This window comes from Carassius carassius, chromosome 2 (assembly GCF_963082965.1).
Source record: "Carassius carassius chromosome 2, fCarCar2.1, whole genome shotgun sequence".
NCBI lineage: Eukaryota > Metazoa > Chordata > Actinopteri > Cypriniformes > Cyprinidae > Carassius > Carassius carassius.
In genome coordinates, this window is record NC_081756.1 from 42852230 (window position 1) to 42875623 (window position 23394).

Here is a 23394-nt window from a genome sequence, read left to right on the forward strand (position 1 = left end):
CCTAGTGTTCGAGTGTGCATGATGACCACAAGTGTGTGTCGAACTTTTCATGACCTGATGACTGTGTTTCCCAATCCTGATCCTGGAGAACCCCAGCACTGCACGGTTTTGGTGTCTCTCTTATCTGACAAACACACTTTTGAGGTCTTGGAGTCTTCACTGATGAGCTGATGAGCTGAATCAGGTGTGTTTGATCAGGGAGACATATCAAATGTGCAGTGTTGGGGTTCTCCAGGACCAGGATTGGGAGCCACTGCCTTATGGGACACACTTATGTGTTTACAGAGATTTTTAATATCTAATAATTATCAATATTTCACATACTGTACATTGATCTCTGCAAAAAGTCTGACGATTTACTCCAAAACATGATGTATGATGGGATACACTAAGCGTTGTATAGCGCTCCGGAGCAGTATTGGAGAGGTTCAGTGTGTGTTAAGGATGCTGTGCTTTGGCATTATTAAGACCGGGGACAGTCTTGTGCACACACTGTCACGTACACACACTCTCAAGTGGCCAAGACTGCAAGTGTGGGTATCTGGACAGGGTCAAAGTCTTAAAAATGATCCCTAAACACAGTCGCACATCACAGTCTTAATAATTCAGTTTAACACTTGTATGATATTGTCTCATCTGACACTATCAAAAGAATTCATATCACTATAGCTTGCTATTAATTACTTGCTTTTAATAATGCATGCATTTAACATTTAATTATACAACATCTTTACAGAGGCTGCTTTTATGGTCTAAACAAAACCCAGTGTAATGTATAAGTTGCACATAATTAATAATATTTACTACCTTTCTTTCTTACAGGATTGTTTGCAGATAATGCTGTTCTTCTTTTTCAGAAGTTTTTGGTGAGCCAACCCTCACACACCTTCCTAAAAACTAAAAGAGCTATTACTGAGTCTCAGTGAATCTAGCCATGATCAGCTCTTCCCAGGTACATTTGTTTAGAATATTTTTGAATCAACATTTACTCATTAAATGCTCTGGTCTGAATCTTATTTTAAATTAACTCAATTATATGTTTAATGAGCAATATTAATTGCACACAGAGTAAGTAGAGATTATCTTGTTTCACAGAAGAGAAGGAAGACCAAGGAAATGATTTTCCCAGGATGAGGAATGAAGACGGCCATCTTGAGCTCAAACAAACAGAAGTCCACTGGTATGTGTGTGTTGAAGCAATGCTGTGTTATGTGTTACAGCACTTTATGATGATCTCTCACAGGACTGGTCATGTCAGCCTTGATTTTTTTTATACTATTACAATTACAGCATGTAAGCAAAGTGTGACTGGACATTTTTAATCTTATGTTTTTAAAAACACACAACCTGTTTTAAAAGTAGACAAGTATCATGAAATTGGTTTAGTTGATATAAACACCAATTGAAATGATTTCATTGTTTTGTAAATGTTGTGTAATAAATTGTGGATTGATAGTTGATTGGTTTGAAGCCAGGCCTTACACTGCACAGACTAAAACACATTTGTGAGAGAAGTCAGGAACCTTGGAGAAAGATTCTAGAGGAAGAAAGACACATTTACTGCAACAATAGATGAATTATAGAGTCTCTGAGAACTACACATGCTAATGGAGTCTCATGAACAAGACCCTTGCCTCTGTAACTTTTTCTTAATTCTTGCAGAATTAAATTTGTATTGCAGTAATTTAATTTGTACAGATGATCTCATCAGCCAAATGAGGGGTTTTGACCAAGTGATGCCCTTGAAAGGAGTGAAAGAAGAGGATGTGGTAAATTGTCTTCAGAGAAAAAGCTTCTCTAAAGGTCTTAAAGCAGCTTGAAGAATGGTAAGTGTACAATACTACAAGGGTCATAGTTGCTCACCCTGCTACAATCACACAGAACATAAGCTGAGCTCTCTGTCCATTAAACAACTTCATCTGGATTGTTTGTTTCACTTTGACCAGGTCTGGGATCTTAGGACTGAGAGATCCTCTGGCTGAGAACAAGCTACACCACATCAGTGCTGGATATCAGCCACAAACTGTTTCCAGACACGAGAGAAGAAGATCACGATGGGGAGATGAAACCAGTTTAGATGTGATGATAAGGAATCATTATTTTCTGAAACAGTATCACATGTCTTATATGTATCACATGATCTGTATCACAGCTGACAGGATGGGACTGTGTGACTTTTAAGGACATTTCATCACTCATCTGTGTGAACTGATTAATATATGAGGTTAATGTCTTTTTGATGATAATTATTATTAATTAGTATTCTTAGCACTGCATGAATCTGTCCTTGTGTAATAGTGAAGTATCACAGTATAAATTGTCCTTGATTACTGCTTTACAGTGAGGAATAGATAAAGGCAAGTTGTTGCAGGTTCATCCATTATATTTATTGCCATTTACTTCCAAAATCAAAGAAATAATCTATTATTTTCATTATTAAATAATTTCTTTCTAATTTTTCCATGTTTCATCAGATGGCCTCACAATGTCCTGTCAAAAGGTATACTAGTAATAATGTAAGAATAGAAAACAGAGGACTGTGAAAACTGTCAGATATAAATGTGACTCAGCTCAGTTTGTTGTCCATGATGAGGAGAGCACATATATGTAGGTTTTACTGCCCTTCTACCCCCAGGGGCCCAGTAGCACCCCCTGGAAGAGCCCAAAACTGTACATTTCAAATGGCTGTAAATCAGAGTCCAATTAACGTATCAAAGCGAAAATCAGCAGGATTACTACTTATGCTATGCTGATAAAATAATGTTGAGCTCATTTTTCAGAAATAAATGGAAAGCTGTCATAAAGGCATTTTAAATATTGCTCACTGTAAAATACCACATTTCAGCCTGCCTCTCAAATATATTATATAGGTTTGCACATTGAACATATTTAGATTTCCAGTTTTCCAGTTAATTTGGTTTCGTTAATAAAAAGTTTTAAACTACATTACCCACAAGCCTCCGTCGTTCTATCTATGGAAAGGCAACACTAGGGGGCTGTTTTTTGTAGTTCATTGAAGTTATGCTTAGGGTTAGGGATAGGATCTCGCTAAAGATATCATTTTTCTCAAGATAGCGACACTTCATTGTTGACTTTATATATTACTAATGTGATGATAGCAGCAAAACATACTTTTTAACATGATGAGCTGTTTAATATGGGTTAAAAGATAGTCCAACCACAGACTGTCCTGAAAATTCACAGCCAATGACATCAAAGCTGAGCAGCGGCGTCACACTTCCTTATCCATTTATGACAGATGTCTTTCGTTATCCGGCTGAAGGGATAGATTCGGTTAACAATAGATTAAATTTGCTACTTATTAGATTCTGTTTTATTAACGTCTACACCTTCCTCCGTTGTTCAGCTTGACAAAAATTAGCCAATATTGATGTGCACATCCCCAGCAGTCGCAGTTGTATCCAACAGATAGATTCCTCTCATTAAATATAAAACAGATTTTTAAGATTTTTTTTTTTTGACCAAAGAAAAATATATTTACTAATCAAATGATGTGCTTCTAAAACTTACATTGTATATTACATTGTGTTTTAAAGTTACAATTGTTCACATTAAATTGTGTTTCTGTGATTTACCATTCTCTACTATTTGAACTCTAGGAATAAAAACAGAAAGAATAAATGAATGAATGAATGAACAAATAAATACATAAAGCATAATGAACATGCATATTTTGTAAGGATCTTCCATTATTTATTGATATGTCAAACTCATTTAAAGATGTACCCAAATTAAGAATAAAAAGGCAGTTATGTTGTAAACGTTAACTATTTTCAGTATGCAAATGAAAATGCTTTTATTAAAAAACAAAACAGTAAATACAGTATGTCTTTCAGAGAACACTGGAAAAAGCTGACCAAAATGTTATACAACACAATGTAAATGTTTCAAACTCACAAAATAACACCATGAAGACATGCATGTCAAGTGTGCAATATCATCTAAAAAACTCTATCAGCACAACATCAAATAAACACTGATTGTCCGAACAATGGAAGAAAGATAAAGTGTTCAGGAAAACAAACACCTGCTACCTTTGACAATAACATGAATTCACTTCATGACTGGAACTAGGGGAAGACTGTGTATGAATATCCCCTTTACTAAAACTCCTGATGAGAACTGATGCTTTTTTTTAATGATAAAAGCATTATTAAGACACCAAGTAAAGTTTACTGTATGAAGCTTGAAAAAGAGCTTTATCTTATATATGCTTTATCAATGCGAAAAATACTATTTTTAACTATTGTTTTCATCACTGGTTCTGTAATGTATTCATTATGAGCTTATAATTAAAACAAAGTTACATCTTTTGCAAAAATCAAACCACTGCAAAGTCTAATCACTGATCCAAGGACCATTTCTATGTGTGCGGGGGATAAAGAGTTAACGAGGTGAGTCCTTGTGCATGATGGAGAACTACAGTGTTATCTGCAAACAATCCTGTAAAACAGAAAGAAAGGAAATATTACATTACATTCAACTTATACATTACACTGGGTTTTGTTTAGACCATAAAAGCAGCCTCTGTAAAGATGCTCTATAACTAAATGTTAAATGCATCCATTATTAAAAGCAAGTAATTAATAGCGAGCTATAGTCATATGAATTCTTTTGATTGTGTCAGACGAGACAGTCCTGGGGCTTGTACAATATCATACAAGTGATGTGCGACTGTGTTTGATCATTTTAAAGACTTCGACCCTGTCCAGATACCCACACTTGCAGTCTTGGCCACTTGAGAGTGTGTGTACGTGACAGTGTGTGCACAAGACTGTCCCCGGTCTTAATAATGCCAAAGCACAGCATCCTTAACACACACTGAACCTCTCCAATACTGCTCCGGAGCGCTATACAACGCTTAGTGTATCCCATCATACATCATGTTTTGGAGTAAATCGTCAGACTTTTTGCAGAGATCAATGTACAGTATGTGAAATATTGATAATTATTAGATATTAAAAATCTCTGTAAACACATAAGTGTGTCCCATAAGGCAGTGCCTCCCAATCCTGGTCCTGGAGAACCCCAACACTGCACATTTGATATGTCTCCCTGATCAAACACACCTGATTCAGCTCATCAGCTCATCAGTGAAGACTCCAAGACCTCAAAAGTGTGTTTGTCAGATAAGAGAGACACCAAAACCGTGCAGTGCTGGGGTTCTCCAGGATCAGGATTGGGAAACACAGTCATCAGGTCATGAAAAGTTCGACACACACTTGTGGTCATCATGCACACTCGAACACTAGGCCAAATACAGGAAAGACGTCAAATAAGTAATCAAGTGGTCAAGTGCAAAGATGGCAAGTGTGGATATTTGGACAGTGCAACAGTTTAAGAAACAACAAATGCTGTACAATTTATAACAGCAAGAATGTTTGATAAAAGAGACAAACTATCACAGACTTACTGTTGCAAATGTCTGTCTCCGCAGCTTTCTGTCTTCTCCATTTCTAGAGGAATACCTCTCCAGAAACACCACTGGACTGACTGCCTTTATGTCTTTTCAGCTAAAAAGAAAAATAATAAAAAAGGGGAGAGAAAATAAAATTGAATTATATACAGAATGTTAATAATGATCTGTGAGCAAAATATTTAGATATAAACTGATATGAATGAACTGCAAGATGGAAAAATACATTTTTTTATTATTTATTTATAATGTTTTATTTTTTTTTGGATTTACATTAAAAGGTATTAAAAGCATGGTACAGAACATATGATTACTGTGATATCTGTCATATAAAAGCACATAAAAACACTAACATTACAGTGATACAAACATAGCTGGTTTAGTGATTATTGTATTGTTGTATTGATTACTAATATACCATAGTAAAACTACAGTTACTGTGGTAAAAACATGGTAAATGTCCTGTTTACTGTTTTAACTTCACATTTTATTTATTACTACTGTAAGTGTCGTGATTACCATGATTTTACTACAAATACAACATCATTGAACCTGAAATTAATATAAATCGGATCGAAGGTCTATGGCACGTCACGTGACCGATAGAGTTTAATCACCCCAGTTAGCATAGTTAGCAGCTGTGTTCATTTATTTAAACGCAATGAAACTCACAGACAGCCGCGGATGACCGGTATAATACAGCGATTAAACATATGGCGCTAATCTGATCAATAAAGAAGACAGAATACATTTTTTTCGTATTTACGACTACTCACCCAAACTGTGGAACTGACAGCAAGTATCGCGATGTGTGCTGAATGAGACTTCTTGAACGTGATTTCATAGCGATAAACATCTCATGTCCTCGCGTCGAAGTTCTGACGCCAAAAGTTTCCCACTGAAAGCAATGAAGGTCGTAGTGCGTGGATATTTCGACGCCAAGAGGCACATTTGGCGTCAGAAAGTGACGCTAGGGGCGCTTGACCATTCTTCGGTTTTTGACGCCTTTGGGGTGAGAATGGGTTGTCTGATAAGAGGACAATTTAAAGGCCAGTTGCAGAGCTTGCGCCTAAACAGAGCAATGCAAAGGAGATCGAGTGTGTAGAACAAGACAGCATATAATTATTAGGCTACATATAAAATGTAAAAATACTCTTCTTACTGTTTGTCACTGTTTGTGGAAGTAGCATTAGCGTGGAGAGCGTCCCGTTGCCCGATTCTGGTCCACTTTTGGCAAATGAATGGGGAGAAGCAGTCCGGCTCCGACATCTGTACGCAGCCAGACACGGTTTACATCTGCAGATAAACCCAGCCAGGGAAATAAGCGGATCGTACATGCAAAGCTCGGACAGTAAGTGACAGCAGCAGCTCAAATCACTGTCATGTTTTAGGCTATCTCAGCCCTTCACGGATGTGGGTCAATGGGATGGCCCGGATGATAAAGAGGGGAAATCTTTTAAAATACAATTTAAAACACACGGGTCGACTTCTTAGAAGTGCATATATATATATATATATATATATATATATATATATATATATATATATATATATATATATATATATATATATACACATATAGACAAAGGCTATAGCCTACCACAAAAAATGTCCAGTGGTGTAACCATCAAGTAAAAAAGCACGTGCGTGTACACGACTGAATCATAGGCTAATGTTTTCACTTATTTTCTGCACATTATATATTAAAAGTTATATATTGATCTATAAATTATATATTACAAAATTTTGACTCAACGTCCAGAATATTTTTTTCTTCTGATTTATATGGCTTTCGTACTGAAAATATTAATATGAAAAAAAAAATTTTTTCTATGAATTAATTTATTATTACTACTACTATTACTAGCTTAATTAATTAATCAATCAGTTAATTAATTTGTTATATTATTCGGACGTTATACATCATTATATCAATTCTGCAACATGCACTATGCCTTTTCGGTACTCCGCAATTTGATGCAAATCTCAGCATTGCAACTGGAAATGCTACCAGTAGTTTAAATGACGATTTAAGAGCTTTTCATTTCAGCACAGACAAAAATCAAGAATCTTTACTTTCATTACAATTTATAAAAACCGTGTTTTGTTTCCTTAAGGTCTGGTTGAGATAAGGCCAGTGGATATGGGCTGTGTTGCCATTAAAGGCGTCGCAAGCTCCAGATATTCTTCAGAGAGCACGATTTAGATTCCTGACCATAAGATAATGCGCATAATTTCAAAAGCAGTAGCTACAGTTTGGGTAGCATATATTGTCTTGCTGGCAGAGGTCAAGTGAGGCCACAAGTTTGGCCACATTTTCTGAAACTCTTTTTTGAACAGTGACATCCATATTGCAATAATTAATTTCTTAGAAAGTGGAACTTTGGCACTCTGCCATCAATCATAATAAAACTACACACATTTGTCAGAGATAACCTTGTTGTTCTAAGGTCACATCAGGATGTCCTTTATGACTGTGGAGTGTAGACAAGCCGATTTCACCACAGACATCTAGCTTTATTGACAGTGTGTCCTGGTCATGGGTTCATTACTCCCATCTGACGTTATAACCAAGAACATTATTTTAGGACAGGGCGGACAACAGTCATCATGCATGTAACTCCAAAATGAATTAAAGTTTGAGTAAATGTCCTGGAAAATTATCATTTCCTATTAGATTCTGAACTAAAATGTGTAATAGCTGTCAAACCAATTAAAATAATGGATCATAAATTATCAATAGTGCCTTGAGAGTACTTGACATTTCAATTTATTTGACTGACCAGAACAACATACAGAATTCATTCCCACAAAAATGTCCAAATATGCTGATTTGAGTGGTGTCATAGCAGCAACCTTTCCCACGACGGGGCATGTTTGCATAGCTTTAAACCTCATTGAAAAGAAACAGCAATAACAACCTTGGCCTCGCCATGTGGTGTGCAAACAGCTATCAAAAAAAATTTAAAACACATTGCAGGGCAGGTCAATAAGACATCCATATTGCATAAAGTCATGTGCATTCATGCTGTTTCTTTTGTTTTGCAGCACACTAAGACTAAGGAGGACTGCTCTTTTTTGGAACGCATCATGCCAGATGGCTACAACATCTACATCTCAAGCAAACATGGAGCCCTTGTGAATTTGGGTGGTGCTAAAAGCAAGTTGCACAGTAACGACAGGACTGCTGCATCTCAGTTCCTGCCCATGGTCAACACATTTTCTCAGGAACCTACCAACCACCGTTCAGGGGAACAATGCTTTCCTGATGACCTTGAACAGGACCATCAGTTGGACCTTGAAATAGACAGTATGATCCCTTTTGGAAAGATCTCTCAAATTGTAATCCAGAGTCCCAGTTTCAACAAAAGATGAGGAGTGAACAATCACTTGTGAATGTTCTAAGGAAACAAAACAGGGATCGACTGTACAAAATCAGTCCTGCCTTGAACCAGAGCACAGGGCCAGGCTTTCAGAAAGAGACAATGCTATAAAAGTCCAGTGAAAGCAAACGGCACACTGGACACAGTCACAGGATAAATGTAGTATTATAGACTGGAGAGGAAAAACCAAAACACTCCAAATGTTGAAGCTCGTTGAAAGATAAACCATAATGGTGCAACACCTGCACCTTGAATTTATTTATTTTTAATGTGTTTGTGATGACCTTGCTTTATTGTGTAAAGATTTATAGCTAATTAAGTATTTACTAGACTGATAATGCACTAAAACAAACAAAGCACATACATATATTTTTGTATTTTTTAAATATACAGTTATTTGTTCTTGAAATCTAATTTCTCATATGCTCATGTGGTTAAATAGTAACTTGGCCAAAATCTACAGCAAATCACAACTTATAGGACAGAAGTGTTCCATTCTTATATAAGCAGCACCCTCAACTACTTCAATTAAAATGTTTTAAGATATTCTGTCTTGCATCGACTCTATGGCACTTCCATGAAATAGGCCTACTGATGTATTGTAATGATATTTGGGACTGAAAAACGTCTCGGGTTACTTGACTGTAACCCTGTTAACTGAAAAAGCGGGAACAAGATGCTGCGCTCAATAGCGCTAATGAGAACATTCTTTGTTTGACCGGTTGTGAAGCTTGTGTGTCAAACACGCCAAGAATTGGTTTAAATAACCTCGGCAGGTGACGTCACTGATAACGTGCACCTGCAGGTTATAAATAGACGTGAAACGGAAACATCCTCAGGTTACCCCTTTGTCTGAAGAGACGCCCAGACACGTCGACAGTGCGGCATTGAGGCGCAGCATCTCGTTCCCGCTTTTTCAGGGAACAGGGTTACAGTCAAGTAACTCAGACATGACTCTGGGATGTGGACTCAAGGGCATGCGAGCCCGAAGTAGCATTGACATCCAAACTATAGAATCTGACAAATGTGTGCGGAGAGGACCAACCTGCTGCATCACACACTTGCTGCAAGGGCGCACCTCTTGCTCAAGCCATTAAAGATGCAACCCCACTGGTTGAATGGGCACTAACTCCTAGAGGCGAAGTTTGACCACGCGCCTCGTAGGCTAGGGCAATAGCAACCCTCACCCAATGTAAAACTGTTTGCCTGGTGGCAGCCGCACCCCTGACTGTGGCCCCCACAACATATGAAAAGCTGCTCTGACTTATGCCACTGGCTAGTGCGAAGGAAGTAAATCTGAAGAGCACGTACTGGACACAGTAAGTGAAGTCTTTCCTGCTCCGGTGTTGTAAATGGCCGAGGACAGAAGTCTTTGAAAATGAGTAGGATGGACATCCAAACTATAGAACCTGACAATTGTGTGCGGAGAGGACCAACCTGCCGCATCGCACACTTGAGCAGGAGCATCCCTCACCCAATGTGAAACTGTTTGCCTGGAGGCAGCCGCAACACCCGTAGACTCGTAGTGGGTGCCTCAACCTCTGAGCCCCATGAATGAAGCGGGCGACTAGAGGGTGCTTTCCCATAGAAACCCCGTCAATCATAACATGGCAAGCCCAACTAGCGGCCATGTAAGTTCTGAGAGTACTAGGGCATATGCCTGAGGACAATTTGTTTAGCAGGAACTCCAGTACTGAAACAATTTGGCAGTGAGCTGGGTGTGCATGGTGTGTCATGCACCAGCCCTCAAAAACACTCCATATGAGGGCATAAGTTCTTCTAGTGGAGGGAGTCCTAACGCTTAGAATAGTCTCTATTACTTTGGCTGGAAGGCCAGCATCTCTTAGTTGGTCCCCCTCAGGGGCCAGACATGCAGGTTCCACAGCTCAGGCCAGGGATGAAATACTGTCCCCTGTGCCTGAGAGAGAAGATCTCTCCTGACTGGAATCGCCCATGGCAAGCCATCGAGGAGGGATATTAGATCTGAGAACCAAACTCCGGTCGGCCAATGGGGTGCTATCAGTAAGAGGCGAGACCCCTGTCGACGGACCTTAGCCAGGACTCCCGGGAGCAGATTAATCGGAGGAAAGGCATAAAGACACAGTCTGGGCCACGCATGGGCCATAGTGTCCAGATCCAGGGGAGCTGGATGAGTCAGAGAAATGTAGAGGGGACATTGGGCCATCTCCTGTGAAGCACAGAGGTCCACTTCTGCTACTTAAAATCTTTCCCTGATTTGATTGACTACTTAGGGGTGGAGTTTCCATTTCCCGTGTTTCACAGCTTGTCTGGACTGCAAGTCTGATCCCACATTCATATGCCCAGGAATGTAAATCGCCCTGAGGGACAGGAACTTGTCCTGTGCCCAAAGCAGAACCTGGTACGCTAACTCATTCGAGCGGCGTGACTGCAGTCCGCCCTGACAATTTATGTAAGAGACTACAGATGTGTTGTCCACCCGCACTAGGACATGGTAGCCTCTCAACTGCTAGAGGAAGTATTTCAGGGCCAGAAATACAGTCTTCATTTCGAGGCAATTGATGTGCCAATTCGAGAAGATGACCTCTCCAGATCCCTTGGGCTGGACAGCCAACTAAGGCCGCTCCCCAGCCCATGAGGGAAGCGTCTGTCATTAGCATTTTGCGATGACAAGACGGACCTAGAGTGGGACCCAAAGTCAGAAACCGGGGTCTGAACCACATAGATAGGGTACGAAGCCCCTGGCGTGTAACCCTTATTTGCCTCTGGGGATTGGCCCTTGAATGAAATCCCCTGGCTCTGAGCCACAACTGAAACGATCTCATGTGCAGGAGGCCCAAAGGTATAACTGTGGATGCAGCTGCCATGAGACCTAAAACCTTCAGAAAGTGATGAACAGTGACTTTCTGGCCTAGCTTGATGTTCTTTAGGGTGTTTAGAATGGATTCGACTCGTGCAGGAGACAGCTGTGCCCACATTGTGATCGAATCCCATACCACGCCCAAATACGTTGTCCTCCTAGCCCGAGAGAGAACGCTTTTCTTGGCATTGAGTCTCAACCCCAGAGATTCGAGATGAGCTAGGACGACATGCTGATGTCGAAGCGCAAGCTCCTGAGACTGGGTCACATTCAGCCAGTCGTTTATATACATTTTAAATGTGGATGCCCTGGAGTCGTAGAGGAGCCAGAGCTGCATCCATGAATTTCGAGTGCGGGATAACAAAACTAGGCCGAATGGAAGAACCTGATACTGGTAAGCTTCGCCCCCGAAAGCGAACCTCAGGAACCTCCTGAGTTGTGGCAATATTACAAAATGAAAATACACGTCCATTGTATCTATGATTGGACGCAGACCCCCGTATTTCTTGTGAATCAAGAAATACCGACTGTAATAGCCTGACTCTCTGTCTGGCAGGAAAACACATTCTATGGCCCCTTTGACCAGCAGAGTCTGTGATTCCTGTGTCAACAGATATGCACGTGCTGGTTTTTACAGAGGTGGAGACCACGCTGTTGAAACGCAGAGGACGATGTGCAAACTGAATCATGTAGCCCTTCACTACAGTTCTTTCGACTCATAGGGAGATTTGGCAGTAGCTTCCACGCTGCCAGCTTCTCCGAAAGGGGCACTAATTTTGACACTTTGTTTGTTGTTGGGGGGGGGGGGGTTAGATGTCTGGTGTCCTGAAACGTGGCAGGAAGCAACAGAGCATGTATCATTTCACTGGAGGCCACTGCCCCCCGAAACACCAGTGGTGGCGGAGGTTGTTCAGTGATCCCCTAAGGGTGCCAGGAAGGAGCCTTACACTTCTGATGGAATTTTCCAGAGCCCTCCCTGAGGGGACACACCCTTTGTCCTGGGCACAGCTTGATGACCATACTTTAGTCCAGCTCCATCTGCGGCTGCCAAGTGTAACAAGCTGCTCTCCAGTCTTATGAGGGGGCGCACAACTCGCCACACTCTCTCTTTGAACCTCCTACCTAGAGCTACAGCAGCCTCTGCCCAATCCGATGAAAGTGCCTGGGCACGCTTAGGAGGTGGGCGCGAGAACAGTCCGATCTTCCAGATCGGAGCGCGATCTTAATGAGCGGGAAGCAGCTCATTCCTCGTGAGAGCAAAGAACCTGCCACTCTAGAACGCGAAAGCAGCCTTTTTTCAAACAATAAACATGCGATTTCTCAACAGAGATCGGCCATGGAGAGCGAGGCACGCATCTCTTATAGAATCAGCAAGAATAGTTTGAATTTTTTTCCCCCCTTTTTTTTTAACTCTCAACATACTTCCTTTTAAACTAATACTTTCATCAGCATGACACACACACACACACACACACACACACACAATGTGGTCTCTGAAGACAAAGAAACCTGAGGATGTTTCTGTTTCACGTCTATTTATAACCTGCAGGTGCACTTTATCAGTGACGTCACCTGCCGAGGTTATTTAAGCCAATTCTTGGCGTGTTTGACATGCTTCACAACTGGTTGAACAAAGAATGTTCTCATTAGCGCTATTGAGCGCAGCATCGAGAGTAGCTTTTGACATGGAACAGCAGAATATATTACATCGTGTCCTTGCATGATGCCCTTGAATAACACACGTTAGAAGGAAAGTTTTGTTACGTTGTGGCTCCATCTACTGGCGTAGTATCTAATTGCATCTGGAGTTTAGGCTGTTAAATAAATATTCAACCCCATTCAAACTCAGATTGTGCATGTAGCAAACACATAGAACAACGGAATATAGGCCTTTATGTATATAAATGATGTTATGTATTCTGCAAGCAAGCTAAGTACATGTACCAATGACTTTTGTACATGTACCAATGAGTTTTACAAATTCATGTTTTCCACCCTTTTCTGTATTGCTAATACTCAATCACATTTTTGTTATGTAATGCAACTGTCTACAACAAAATAAAGGAAAACATATGTAATGGCATTTTCCACAATTAAATTAAAGGAGACAACGAGCTATGCTTGAAAAGCCGTGCCAGGTACAGTTTAAAAATCACAAATGTTTACACTCTAAATTAGAATGATTTGGCACCAAGGCCAGTTCTATGTAAGCTGTGGGCGTGGCCTCTGAGCGGAGTGAGTTAATATGTCCCGGTCTTTCTGTTGAAACCACAGAGACTATAATGAATTCTAGGGCAGCTTCTACGAGACGCTTATATGCTTTCAAATGGAAACTGTTTACGACCTGGTGTGGAATTCGTAATTGGATCCGGTTTACTGCCCAGTGGCTTCAGTACTGGAGTTCCTTCAAGACCGTTTCTCTATGGAGTAACGCCAGCCACTCTGAAAGTTTACGTGGCAGCCATTTCAGCTAACCACGTATATATATACATATATATATATATATATAAAGATGGTGCTTCAGTGGGCCGTCATCCGCTGGTCTCTCGTTTTATACAAGGTGCGCGACTTTCCGCCCTGTGCGAGTTCCTTCATGGGATTTATCCATTGTGTTGCAAGGTTTATCAGGGCATTCGTTAGCCCTTTGAAACTATACCGGATAAAATCCTGACTTTTAAGACAGTTCTTCTTGTGGCTTTATGCTCCCTCAAGAGAGTTGGGGATTTACAGGCTTTTTCTGTTTCGCCCTCGTATATGGATTTTGCACCAGGCTCTGTGGAAGCATTGCTGCGACCGAGGCCTAATAATGTCCCTAGGTCGCTTCGAACCCTTTCACTTTCAACAAGTGGTCTTGGAGGCTTTACCCCTGCAGAGGTGGGGTCAGGAGATCTGAGTCTTTGCTCTGTTAGAGCGCTGAAGACTTATGTTGACCGAACAGCTCCATGGCGTGAGTCCAACCAGCTTTGTCTGTTAGGACACAAAATAGAGGCTATGCTGTCACAAAGCAGCGCATGTCACATTGGCTGATGGAGACTATATCTTTAGCCTATGAGGCGCGCGGACTCGCTTCACCCTTAGGAATTAGAGCTTATTCCACGAGAGCAGTGGTTTCATCACAAGCTTTCTCAGTGGTTCTTCTATTCTTCTATTCTATTCAAGATTTACAGTCTGGATGTGAGGATGGCTCCTGGCTCCCGGGTTCTGTCGGCTTGAGCAGATGCTTTCCTTGGATTCCAACTATCAGGTACGTCAGGCATTATGGTATAGCATTCCCATAGCCGGTGACGTCACCGCAGCATCGAAGTGACCTATGAAAGGGAACATCTCGGTTAAGTATGTAACCATGGTTCCCTGAATAGGGAACGAGATGCTGCGGGCTGTTCTGTACCTTGATAGCATTTCTTCAGTTCATGAAAACTGAGCGAAATAGCGCGTGGCACTCTGGTATACGATGCGTACGCATGCGTAGGGCGGTGCCAAGCGCTATTTGGCCAATAGGATTGGCGGAATGGTATAGGGCTTCAGACATTCGTCACACCGAGGGGTGTTCCCATAGCGGATGACGTCACGGCAGCATCTCGTTCCCTATTCAGGGAACCGTGGTTACATATGGAACCGATGAGTGAAGAGAATAAAATATGGAAATATGGAAATATGAAAATATGGCGTCATCAGCCCACGTCTCGCCCCTAGTCAAACACCACTACATCACGTAACAGTAACAAAAACATGAACAAACACTGAACGCTAACATTAACACGGATTAATAAATGTATGTTCGTTTGTGTACCACGCGCAGCAAATCCATGTCTTCTTCTCCGTTTTAAGTGTATCTCTGTGGCAGAATTACAGCGCCACATGCTGGTCTGGCATGTATACTACATCGGTTTCGTGTGGACGCGGATATTTCTTGAGATCGGGGGTCCGTCACCGTGTGGACGGGGCCGAAGAAGTAACGGGTACTTACAGTTATGGATAGAAATGTCGCGGAGTAAAGAGTACAATATTTGCCTCTCAAATGTAGTTGAGTAAAGTCATGAGTACTCCCCGAAAATGATACTCGAGTAAAGTAAAGATCCCTCAAAATTGTACTTAATTACTGTACTCAAGTAAATGTACTCCGTTACTGTCCGGCTCTGTATATCATGTTAATATATTGCCATAGATAAATTCCATAACATGCCAATTACATGTGATACCAATTTCACATGTTCGCTCATAAGTTCTTGCATAATTTTTTTCGTTAATTCTTAGTTTTTGCCTTGATAATAGAAAATATGAGCTAGGCATCATGTATGACAGTCAAAAATGGGATATGAGCTACAAAATGACCAGATCCTGCCATTAACTATATAGAAGACATATCTTGTATGTATAGGGCTTATATGTGGATATGAAGAAGCAATACAGGAGACCTATATTTCCTGTATATGCACATATAAGCACCTCAATTTTGCCTATATGTGGCATATATACGCATATATGCAGCTTATACACATATATGCAGTATATATATGGCATATATGCAGCATATATGCGCATATATACAGCATATATATTATCATATATGTGCATATATGCAGCATATATGTGCGTATACACTGCATATAGGTTTCATGCGCATATATCCACATATAGGTTCTTTCCATGTGGGAGGACCCTCAGTAGAAACTTCAAGAGGACATCGAGGGTGCGTGCCCAGCTTAGACAGGTAATGTCATCAAACATGCCCCATCATCTCTTTGTTAGCTTTCTAATGGGTTATTTGAACTGTTAATTATCAAAATGATATCTGTCTTAAATATTTCACTTCTACAGGTGTGCTCTTTATTGAACTCTGGCAACAGACTTTAAAGAATATGTGAGTGGATCAGCGGGAATATCTTTCTAGACAGGAGCCTTACATCAGCCATGATGACAGTGTTTATGAGGGGGTTTGTGGTGCTCACGTGCAATGTGTACACGAGTGGACTGTTATCACTCTCACTGGACTCGTAAGACAGAACAGTTCTTTAAACCGAATTCTAGAAAACAGAGTGGGAGCGTTTGAGAGTTTTTAAAGTGAGATAAACTGGTGAAATAGCGGCAGTAATACGAGTTCATTTATATACAAGACAAACCAAAGTCAGCATCTTCATGAGAATATCCCATCTCCTAAAATGATTTTTAACATTTTTTCATGGACAAAAGCATTTTTATAGACAAAGCTGTTTAAAAAGAAGACTATAAACACCATCTTGTGGTGAAACTGTGAAAATAGTTATTATCGTCAGGTGGCACCGCCTGCTGGTAAACTGCAAATACTGCAGGATTGTTACTTCGTTATGACATTAGAAACAATTAAAATCAATAATGAAACGGGGATAAGCAGCACAGACAGTTTTGTAAGAAATGTTTTACAATTTTGACTCTTAGAATGCTTTACTGGTGAGTCCACGTCTACATTAAAAGACATTTCAGAATAAAATAAATAATGAACGTATATCATGATGCTGTGTAGCAGTCTAAATTATATTCTGGTTAATTGTTATTATTAATAGTAATGATAATAACAATGACTTTTTCAAATATTTTTTGTATTATTATTAATTTTTCATTTGTCCTTTATAAGTTCAAGGTGTCATAAATCCTTTAGATATTTTAATAGAGATTTTTAATGTCTATTTTTAAAGAGTACGTAATCCAGAGCTGGTGGATTAGATTGATTTGACATTACACACCTGCCATTTGCAGAAAACCCATTTCCCTTTAGTTAGTCTTAGTCATCCAGCCCTGAATCCTAAGAAATTCCTTTGCGGGGTTCCTCAGTGCTATTTCACGGGTGGTCAGCAGAGTCTGCTGACTGATAGTTTTCCTCCCCTCTCCTGGGTCCAGAATGGGGACAGTTGCTGTGGGCTCAACAATGCTGTTGTGGGGCCCGTGCGAGAGGCCAGGGGGCTCTGGTTTTGTTCTGCTCCCCTCACACTTAAAATCTGAGGTGCAGATCAGAATTCAGGCAGACAGAAGTTGGCTGGATATTAGAGGGTGTTTCTAGAGATGGCAGCTGGTCTACGCTGTGGGCAGCAGCAGGTAAACACTAGGCCTGTTGGCGGCACCTTCTGAGCCCTGACAGATAAAACCCTGCTCTTCCCTGAAGACCTCCAGTCAGCTGCAACATCAGTCATACATGTTGCAGTTTAGTTTAGGCATTCATTGGAAGCCAGAACTACATATATTATACAGTAGTGGACAATGAATATCATTGCATTAGAAAATAACTAGAAAAGAGTTAAAACCATGAAGCCGTGACACTCTCATGAAGCTGAAAACAAGTGGCATTGAAGTGATTTTTTATGAAGTCAAGTTCACTCAGGTAGTTCATCACACACTATGAATGTAATGTTTCACAACCACAAAGTTTCACAATATATGTTGTTTTATTATCTACACCTTTACGCTGTTTTTCTTTAAAAATAAACCCACCTTTGTTTGATATTTTGTAGACTTAAACAACGATTTAATGAGTCTAGTACATTTTTAAGTGTGGTTCAAGTTCCCAAATACTTTAGCAGCCACTGTATATTATGTTCAAGAAATAGTATAATCCAAAAAATAAAAACCTTCCATCCTTTGTCATTCCACACCTGTACAAAAGAAGATCATTTGGGGTTGAAATAACACTGGGTCCCATTGACTTTCATTTATCATTCAAATTTGATATTTTTATCTTCAGTCAGTCACACACGTTTAGATCGACATGAGGACGAGTAAATGATGGCAGAATGTCCACGAGTGGCACTAGAGTCTACTGTAGAGTGTTAATATTTGTATAATCCATAAATGATACATCATCTTTTTCGGATATTGTGTGTGTGAGTGAGAAAGCAAGGGGGTGACTAATTCCAAATGCAGAACAGAAGAACATGAACTTAGTGGGTGTAAGACAGAGGGCTGAGTCTGTGAAAGAGAGAGGAGCAATGTTTCTTTGGTTTCCTTTCAGTTGTGGAACAGAGTGGATGGGGCCAGCGAAAGGGAGGGAGGCCGAGAAAATGAAGCAGGACGCTGGAAGGTTTCAGAAAATGTTCAGGAATTTCGGGAGCAGGTGGCGAGTGGTGACATGAAAGGAGGATGTGACAAATGCAACCGACGGCACTTGAAAAAAAAGGCCTCAAGTTGAATGGTGGCATAGTATCTCCTTTTTTTGCCTTGGTGCATCATACCCCCCACTCTTTCCCTCACACACACACATACAGACACACACACAAGCTCCAATCTCAGCACTGAGCTGCTCGCTTCCTCGCATGGTTCATGATGTGGATGATTAATGCGCAATTCCTATTCACAGCACAGACAAGAAAGGTTCAGCCACTTCATTCAGATGAAGGTGATAGTGGGGGGTGGTTAGGGAGCATGTGGCCATGAGGGAAGCTAGTTGAGTTTTGGCTAGGGATCATACAATATACGTTAATATAACAATTCAATTCTGATGTAATGATCTCAGCTGACAACATAAATATTCATGGTCATGTTTCTGTAACATCCAACGAAGTCGTAGTCGTAGACTTGGAATATGATCATTTGTGTTTTGAAAATGAATTATGTTATTTATTTTTAATTTTTTAAGGCTTCATTATATCTGTCTGTTTCATCCTGAAATATTTATTGGTAATCAAAATGAATAGAAAATCCTTGAATTTGAGCTTCATATCCTTGAAGCTCAAAAGAACAAGAGGAGGGGACTCCATCTCCATCCCCCAGTTACATTACATAATGTAAATAATACCAGTTACCAACGACACTTGCATTCATTTGTGTTAGGGCTCATGTCAGTCCCCCTTTTGTGTTCTACAGAAGAAAGAAGACTTGAGTGAAGTAAATGATGACAAAATTAAAATTTTTGAATGAACGATCCCAACACTTTACCTTCCGATGTTATCTTAGATAACTCAAACCATGACATTTATTGTACACAAAGACAGCACAAGCACATTAATCAAGCAAATCATTTAACAAAATGAAATATGTTGGGTTTCATATAATATGATGTTTGAAAATCACATACTGCCCTACTATTTAGTAACAGTAAGTGAATGCAGGACTATGTCTGAATTCACAGTGTTCATAAACCAGTAAGCTAACATTTCCCGGATGACCGGCTGTTTCTGGCAAGATTCTAAAGTGTGCAGCCAATGGACATTTACTATCCCATCAGGCCAAGTAAGAGGATTTGTGAATGGCAGTAAGACCGCTGTTCGAACTGACCCTGGTATGTCACATTACAATATGATAAATGTTGTACATCTGGATTACATTCATACTACAGACACATACAGAACCAGGTTCACAACTCTGGTCCTCGAGATCCATTTTCCTGCAGAGTTTAGCTCTAACGCTGACCATTCACACCTGAGGAAGCCACTCGTACGGTGCGTTCCAAACTGGGATATATCGCTCTAAGAAGGGCACTTAGGAGTTAAAACAATCATGGCTGCCATATTAAAGGGTCATTCCAAACCAAGGTGCTCAAAACTGGCTACTTAAAAGGGACTTTCGGAATGAATGATTTCGAAGGGTACAACTGATGGACACTTTGGGCTCCCATGATCCTTCATGCAGATTCTTTGCATGATGACGGTGCCTCCATGTGGGCACGTGATGATGAGGGAGAAGGGCACTTCAAGAAACAGTTGTTTGGTCACCTACACCCTTCAGCCCTTCGAAGCTGTCACTCCGGAGGGTAAACCCTTTGAAGAGATTAGGGCATGGATGAGCCCTTCCGAATGGAATGCAGGGAAGGTCTTCAGGATTACTAGAGAGTTACAAGCAGGTGAGTTTGATCAGGGTTGGAGCTAAACTCTGCAGGAAAGTGGATCTTGAGGGCCAGAATTGAGAACACCTGAAATAGAATGTACTTTTTAATGGTCTTTAAAGTAATTTCTTAAAAAATAAATAAAAAAGTATCTATTCAGAGATGCAATTTCAGATGAAGTCACAGCTTGCATTGACATTTATGCATTGGTATACGTTTTAAATTTCCAATACATTTTGGCACCACTTTATGAATTCCTACACAATAAGCTACTACTAACTTTGTTCCAAAGCACACTTTTTGTATTGTTACAAAAAAAATTAATGCTCAACAGAATATCTTATAGTTAAATGTCTTGCTCAAAAGTGGAATGGTGGATCATCCCTCAAAGGGTTTAAAAAGTTGTAACACTGACCAATCAAGTCATTTAACTTATCTCTATCATTTTTATCAGGACCAACATTACCTGATATGCACTTCTCACATATGAACAGAGTTCAGTTTTTGTATGTCAGATCTTGGAAAGGCAAACCTTCAAAAGGTAGCACTTTAACCATTGGAACAGTTTGTATAAGGGGAGCAATGTTGCTTCTTCCTCTGAAACCGCAGACACAGAGATGCCAAAAGCCAAAGACACAGTATTATCTCAAACCTCAGTTGGTAGCAAAGGTGCGTGAAATAGTCCGAGTTCTTTCTTTCTTCCAGTCTCCCGACTGATGCCTGTTGGCCTGTCTGCAGTGTGTTTCAAAACAGAACATCAAAGACTGTCTGCTGGGGATACCAGATAATACTTGGACAATAAAAGAAGGGTATCACCTGCTTGATACATTAGAGAACACCGTTTATTTACTCAACAGACCAATCCTTTCTCTCCTCAGCAAGGTTTAACATTCACTTCCTCTAAATGCTGTTATTTTCAGAATCTGTTTTAGCTGTACACATAAGACATATCTTCAGTTTCCTGCTTAATTAATATTTCGTGAATTTAAAAGGGTTTCAGCTGCTCCTTTTTTTTTTTTTTTTTTTTTTTTGAGGCATGTGACACATAGACCCTTACTAAGCAATTGCTGATATAGGCTATATTTCATATTTTAATCATTTAATTTTATAGTTTTATATGTGCCATAGGTGAATTCAGTTAAATTTGGCAACATTAATATTAAGTATTTCTTGTGTACGTTTCTTCCTCCAAAAATCTTGATTCAGACTATTATTAGTTCATTAGACTAATTAAATAACAACATATCATGACTTAAAAGGATAGACAGTGAAAGTATGTTATTGTATTAACACAAAAATATATTAAAATATAATCTTTTACAGGTCTGAAATATGTAAATTTAAATTTTATTATATATATATATATATATTTTTTTTTGTAACCAAAGCTGTGTGAGCACAATAAAAAATACAAATCACGCAAGACAAGTGGTCAGCAAGACATTTCAGACCAGTGACCGGTTTGTGAACAATAAAAAAAAAAAAAAAATCAAACCATGACGTTGTATTTCAGGATCAACATATTTTGAACCTTGGGAATGAATACCATATTGAACTAAAAGACACTAACGTTTTTTTACAACAGAATTGAGACATAAGGCCAAGCTTTTATTGTGTGGAGATGGGAAGATGCAGTCAATCACTTCTCAATCCCCACTAAACACATTCAAGACAATAGCTCAGGACCTCCGTATAGTCTCTTTTCCTCGACAGTCTCTTGGTGTGTGTTTGTGAATTGCACCGGTATACATGCTAGTTTTCGTCATTCAGTTGAATTTTTATATCCACCTTGAGATAAAATAGATTCCTGATACTACAGAGGATAATATATCTGTGTCCTCTGGGTCCTGGATCACCTCTCCCATCATTCCTAGCTTATCGCCGCATCTCTTTCAGCAAATCATTTCTAGACTCAATGCAAACATATAGCAGCACCATGTCAAAGGCTAAAGGGAGTGAAACTAACCAACCAATCAACAGAAAACCAAGTAAAGAATCACATGAGTACTGAATATATGGAACTTTACAAGGATACAAATTTGATGGGTTTATGCAAAAAAGATGACGGGAAACATCACTGCTGATTGTAGCTGCGTCGCATTTATTAAGACAACGACTTAATGTGGACAACCCAGGTCTTGTATTCAGAACAAGAGTAAGCAGCCACTTATACATGAATATCTGCACTGTGTTAAATTACTACAAGACAAAACTATGGCTTTGTAAGTACACATGGCAGTCACAAACTCATAACGGTGTCATTTTTCAAATAAAAGCTCCATAAACTCATCAAGATGGGCTAGAAGAGGCTTAAGTGGATATACAGTCTCCTTTAATGAAACAAGCTAAAAAAAAACTCAAAAGAGTTTATGGCACCAATTCCATTCAATGTGCTTTCTACTCGCTCGCATCAGGACCCAGTAGGATGATGATTAACATGTTCATTTGCATTTTACAACAGGACTTACAGGCATGGTTTACCCCCCCCCCCCCCCCCCAAAAAAAGAAAACAATAAACAATAAAATAACATAACATAACATAAAAATTGTACTAAAGTAAAATCCCAGGGCTAAATCAATGCTAAATCATGACTGTAGTTTGAGGTATTGTGGGTATAACAGGATCATTTGACTATTTTTCATCTGCTTTTTTGTTTTTTGTATTTTTTTTCTTTGTTTTGGGAATAACATAGCGTAGATATAACATTAACAAAAATTGATCACATAAAAAAAAAAAACTACTAAAGAACCAAAGTTGTCAATAATATCATCATTTTCTATGAGAAAATTAAAACCTATAACATGGCATTGTATTGACATTTCATATAAACAAAACCAAAAATAGCAGCAAAAACAAGACAAGAGAAAGAAGCGTGTCTTTTTCTTTTTTGTTGTTTTCCATTTGAAAGTTTCTTACTAGCTGGAAATCCCTCCATAGCAGCTAAAA

General features: G+C 39.6%; 1 protein-coding gene and 2 long non-coding RNA genes across 3 annotated transcripts; all 3 read left to right on the plus strand.

Moving 5' to 3' along the window:
- The first annotated feature begins 884 nt into the window (after positions 1-884).
- LOC132098209 (uncharacterized) lies at positions 885-2204 on the plus strand. The gene is made up of 4 exons (XR_009422848.1): positions 885-952; positions 1096-1180; positions 1699-1826; positions 1947-2204. It is a non-coding gene; the product is annotated as an uncharacterized LOC132098209 (long non-coding RNA).
- A 4385-nt stretch (positions 2205-6589) lies between these two features.
- On the plus strand, positions 6590-9087 carry LOC132099056 (fibroblast growth factor 19-like; the record flags this gene model as incomplete). Its single annotated transcript, XM_059505481.1, has 3 exons — positions 6590-6788; positions 7555-7620; positions 8451-9087. Coding segments are annotated over 3 exons (627 nt in total), but the record flags the coding sequence as incomplete, so codon positions are not given.
- A 7381-nt stretch (positions 9088-16468) lies between these two features.
- LOC132098215 (uncharacterized) lies at positions 16469-19248 on the plus strand. The gene is made up of 2 exons (XR_009422849.1): positions 16469-16520; positions 18639-19248. It is a non-coding gene; the product is annotated as an uncharacterized LOC132098215 (long non-coding RNA).
- Positions 19249-23394: the final 4146 nt, after the last annotated feature.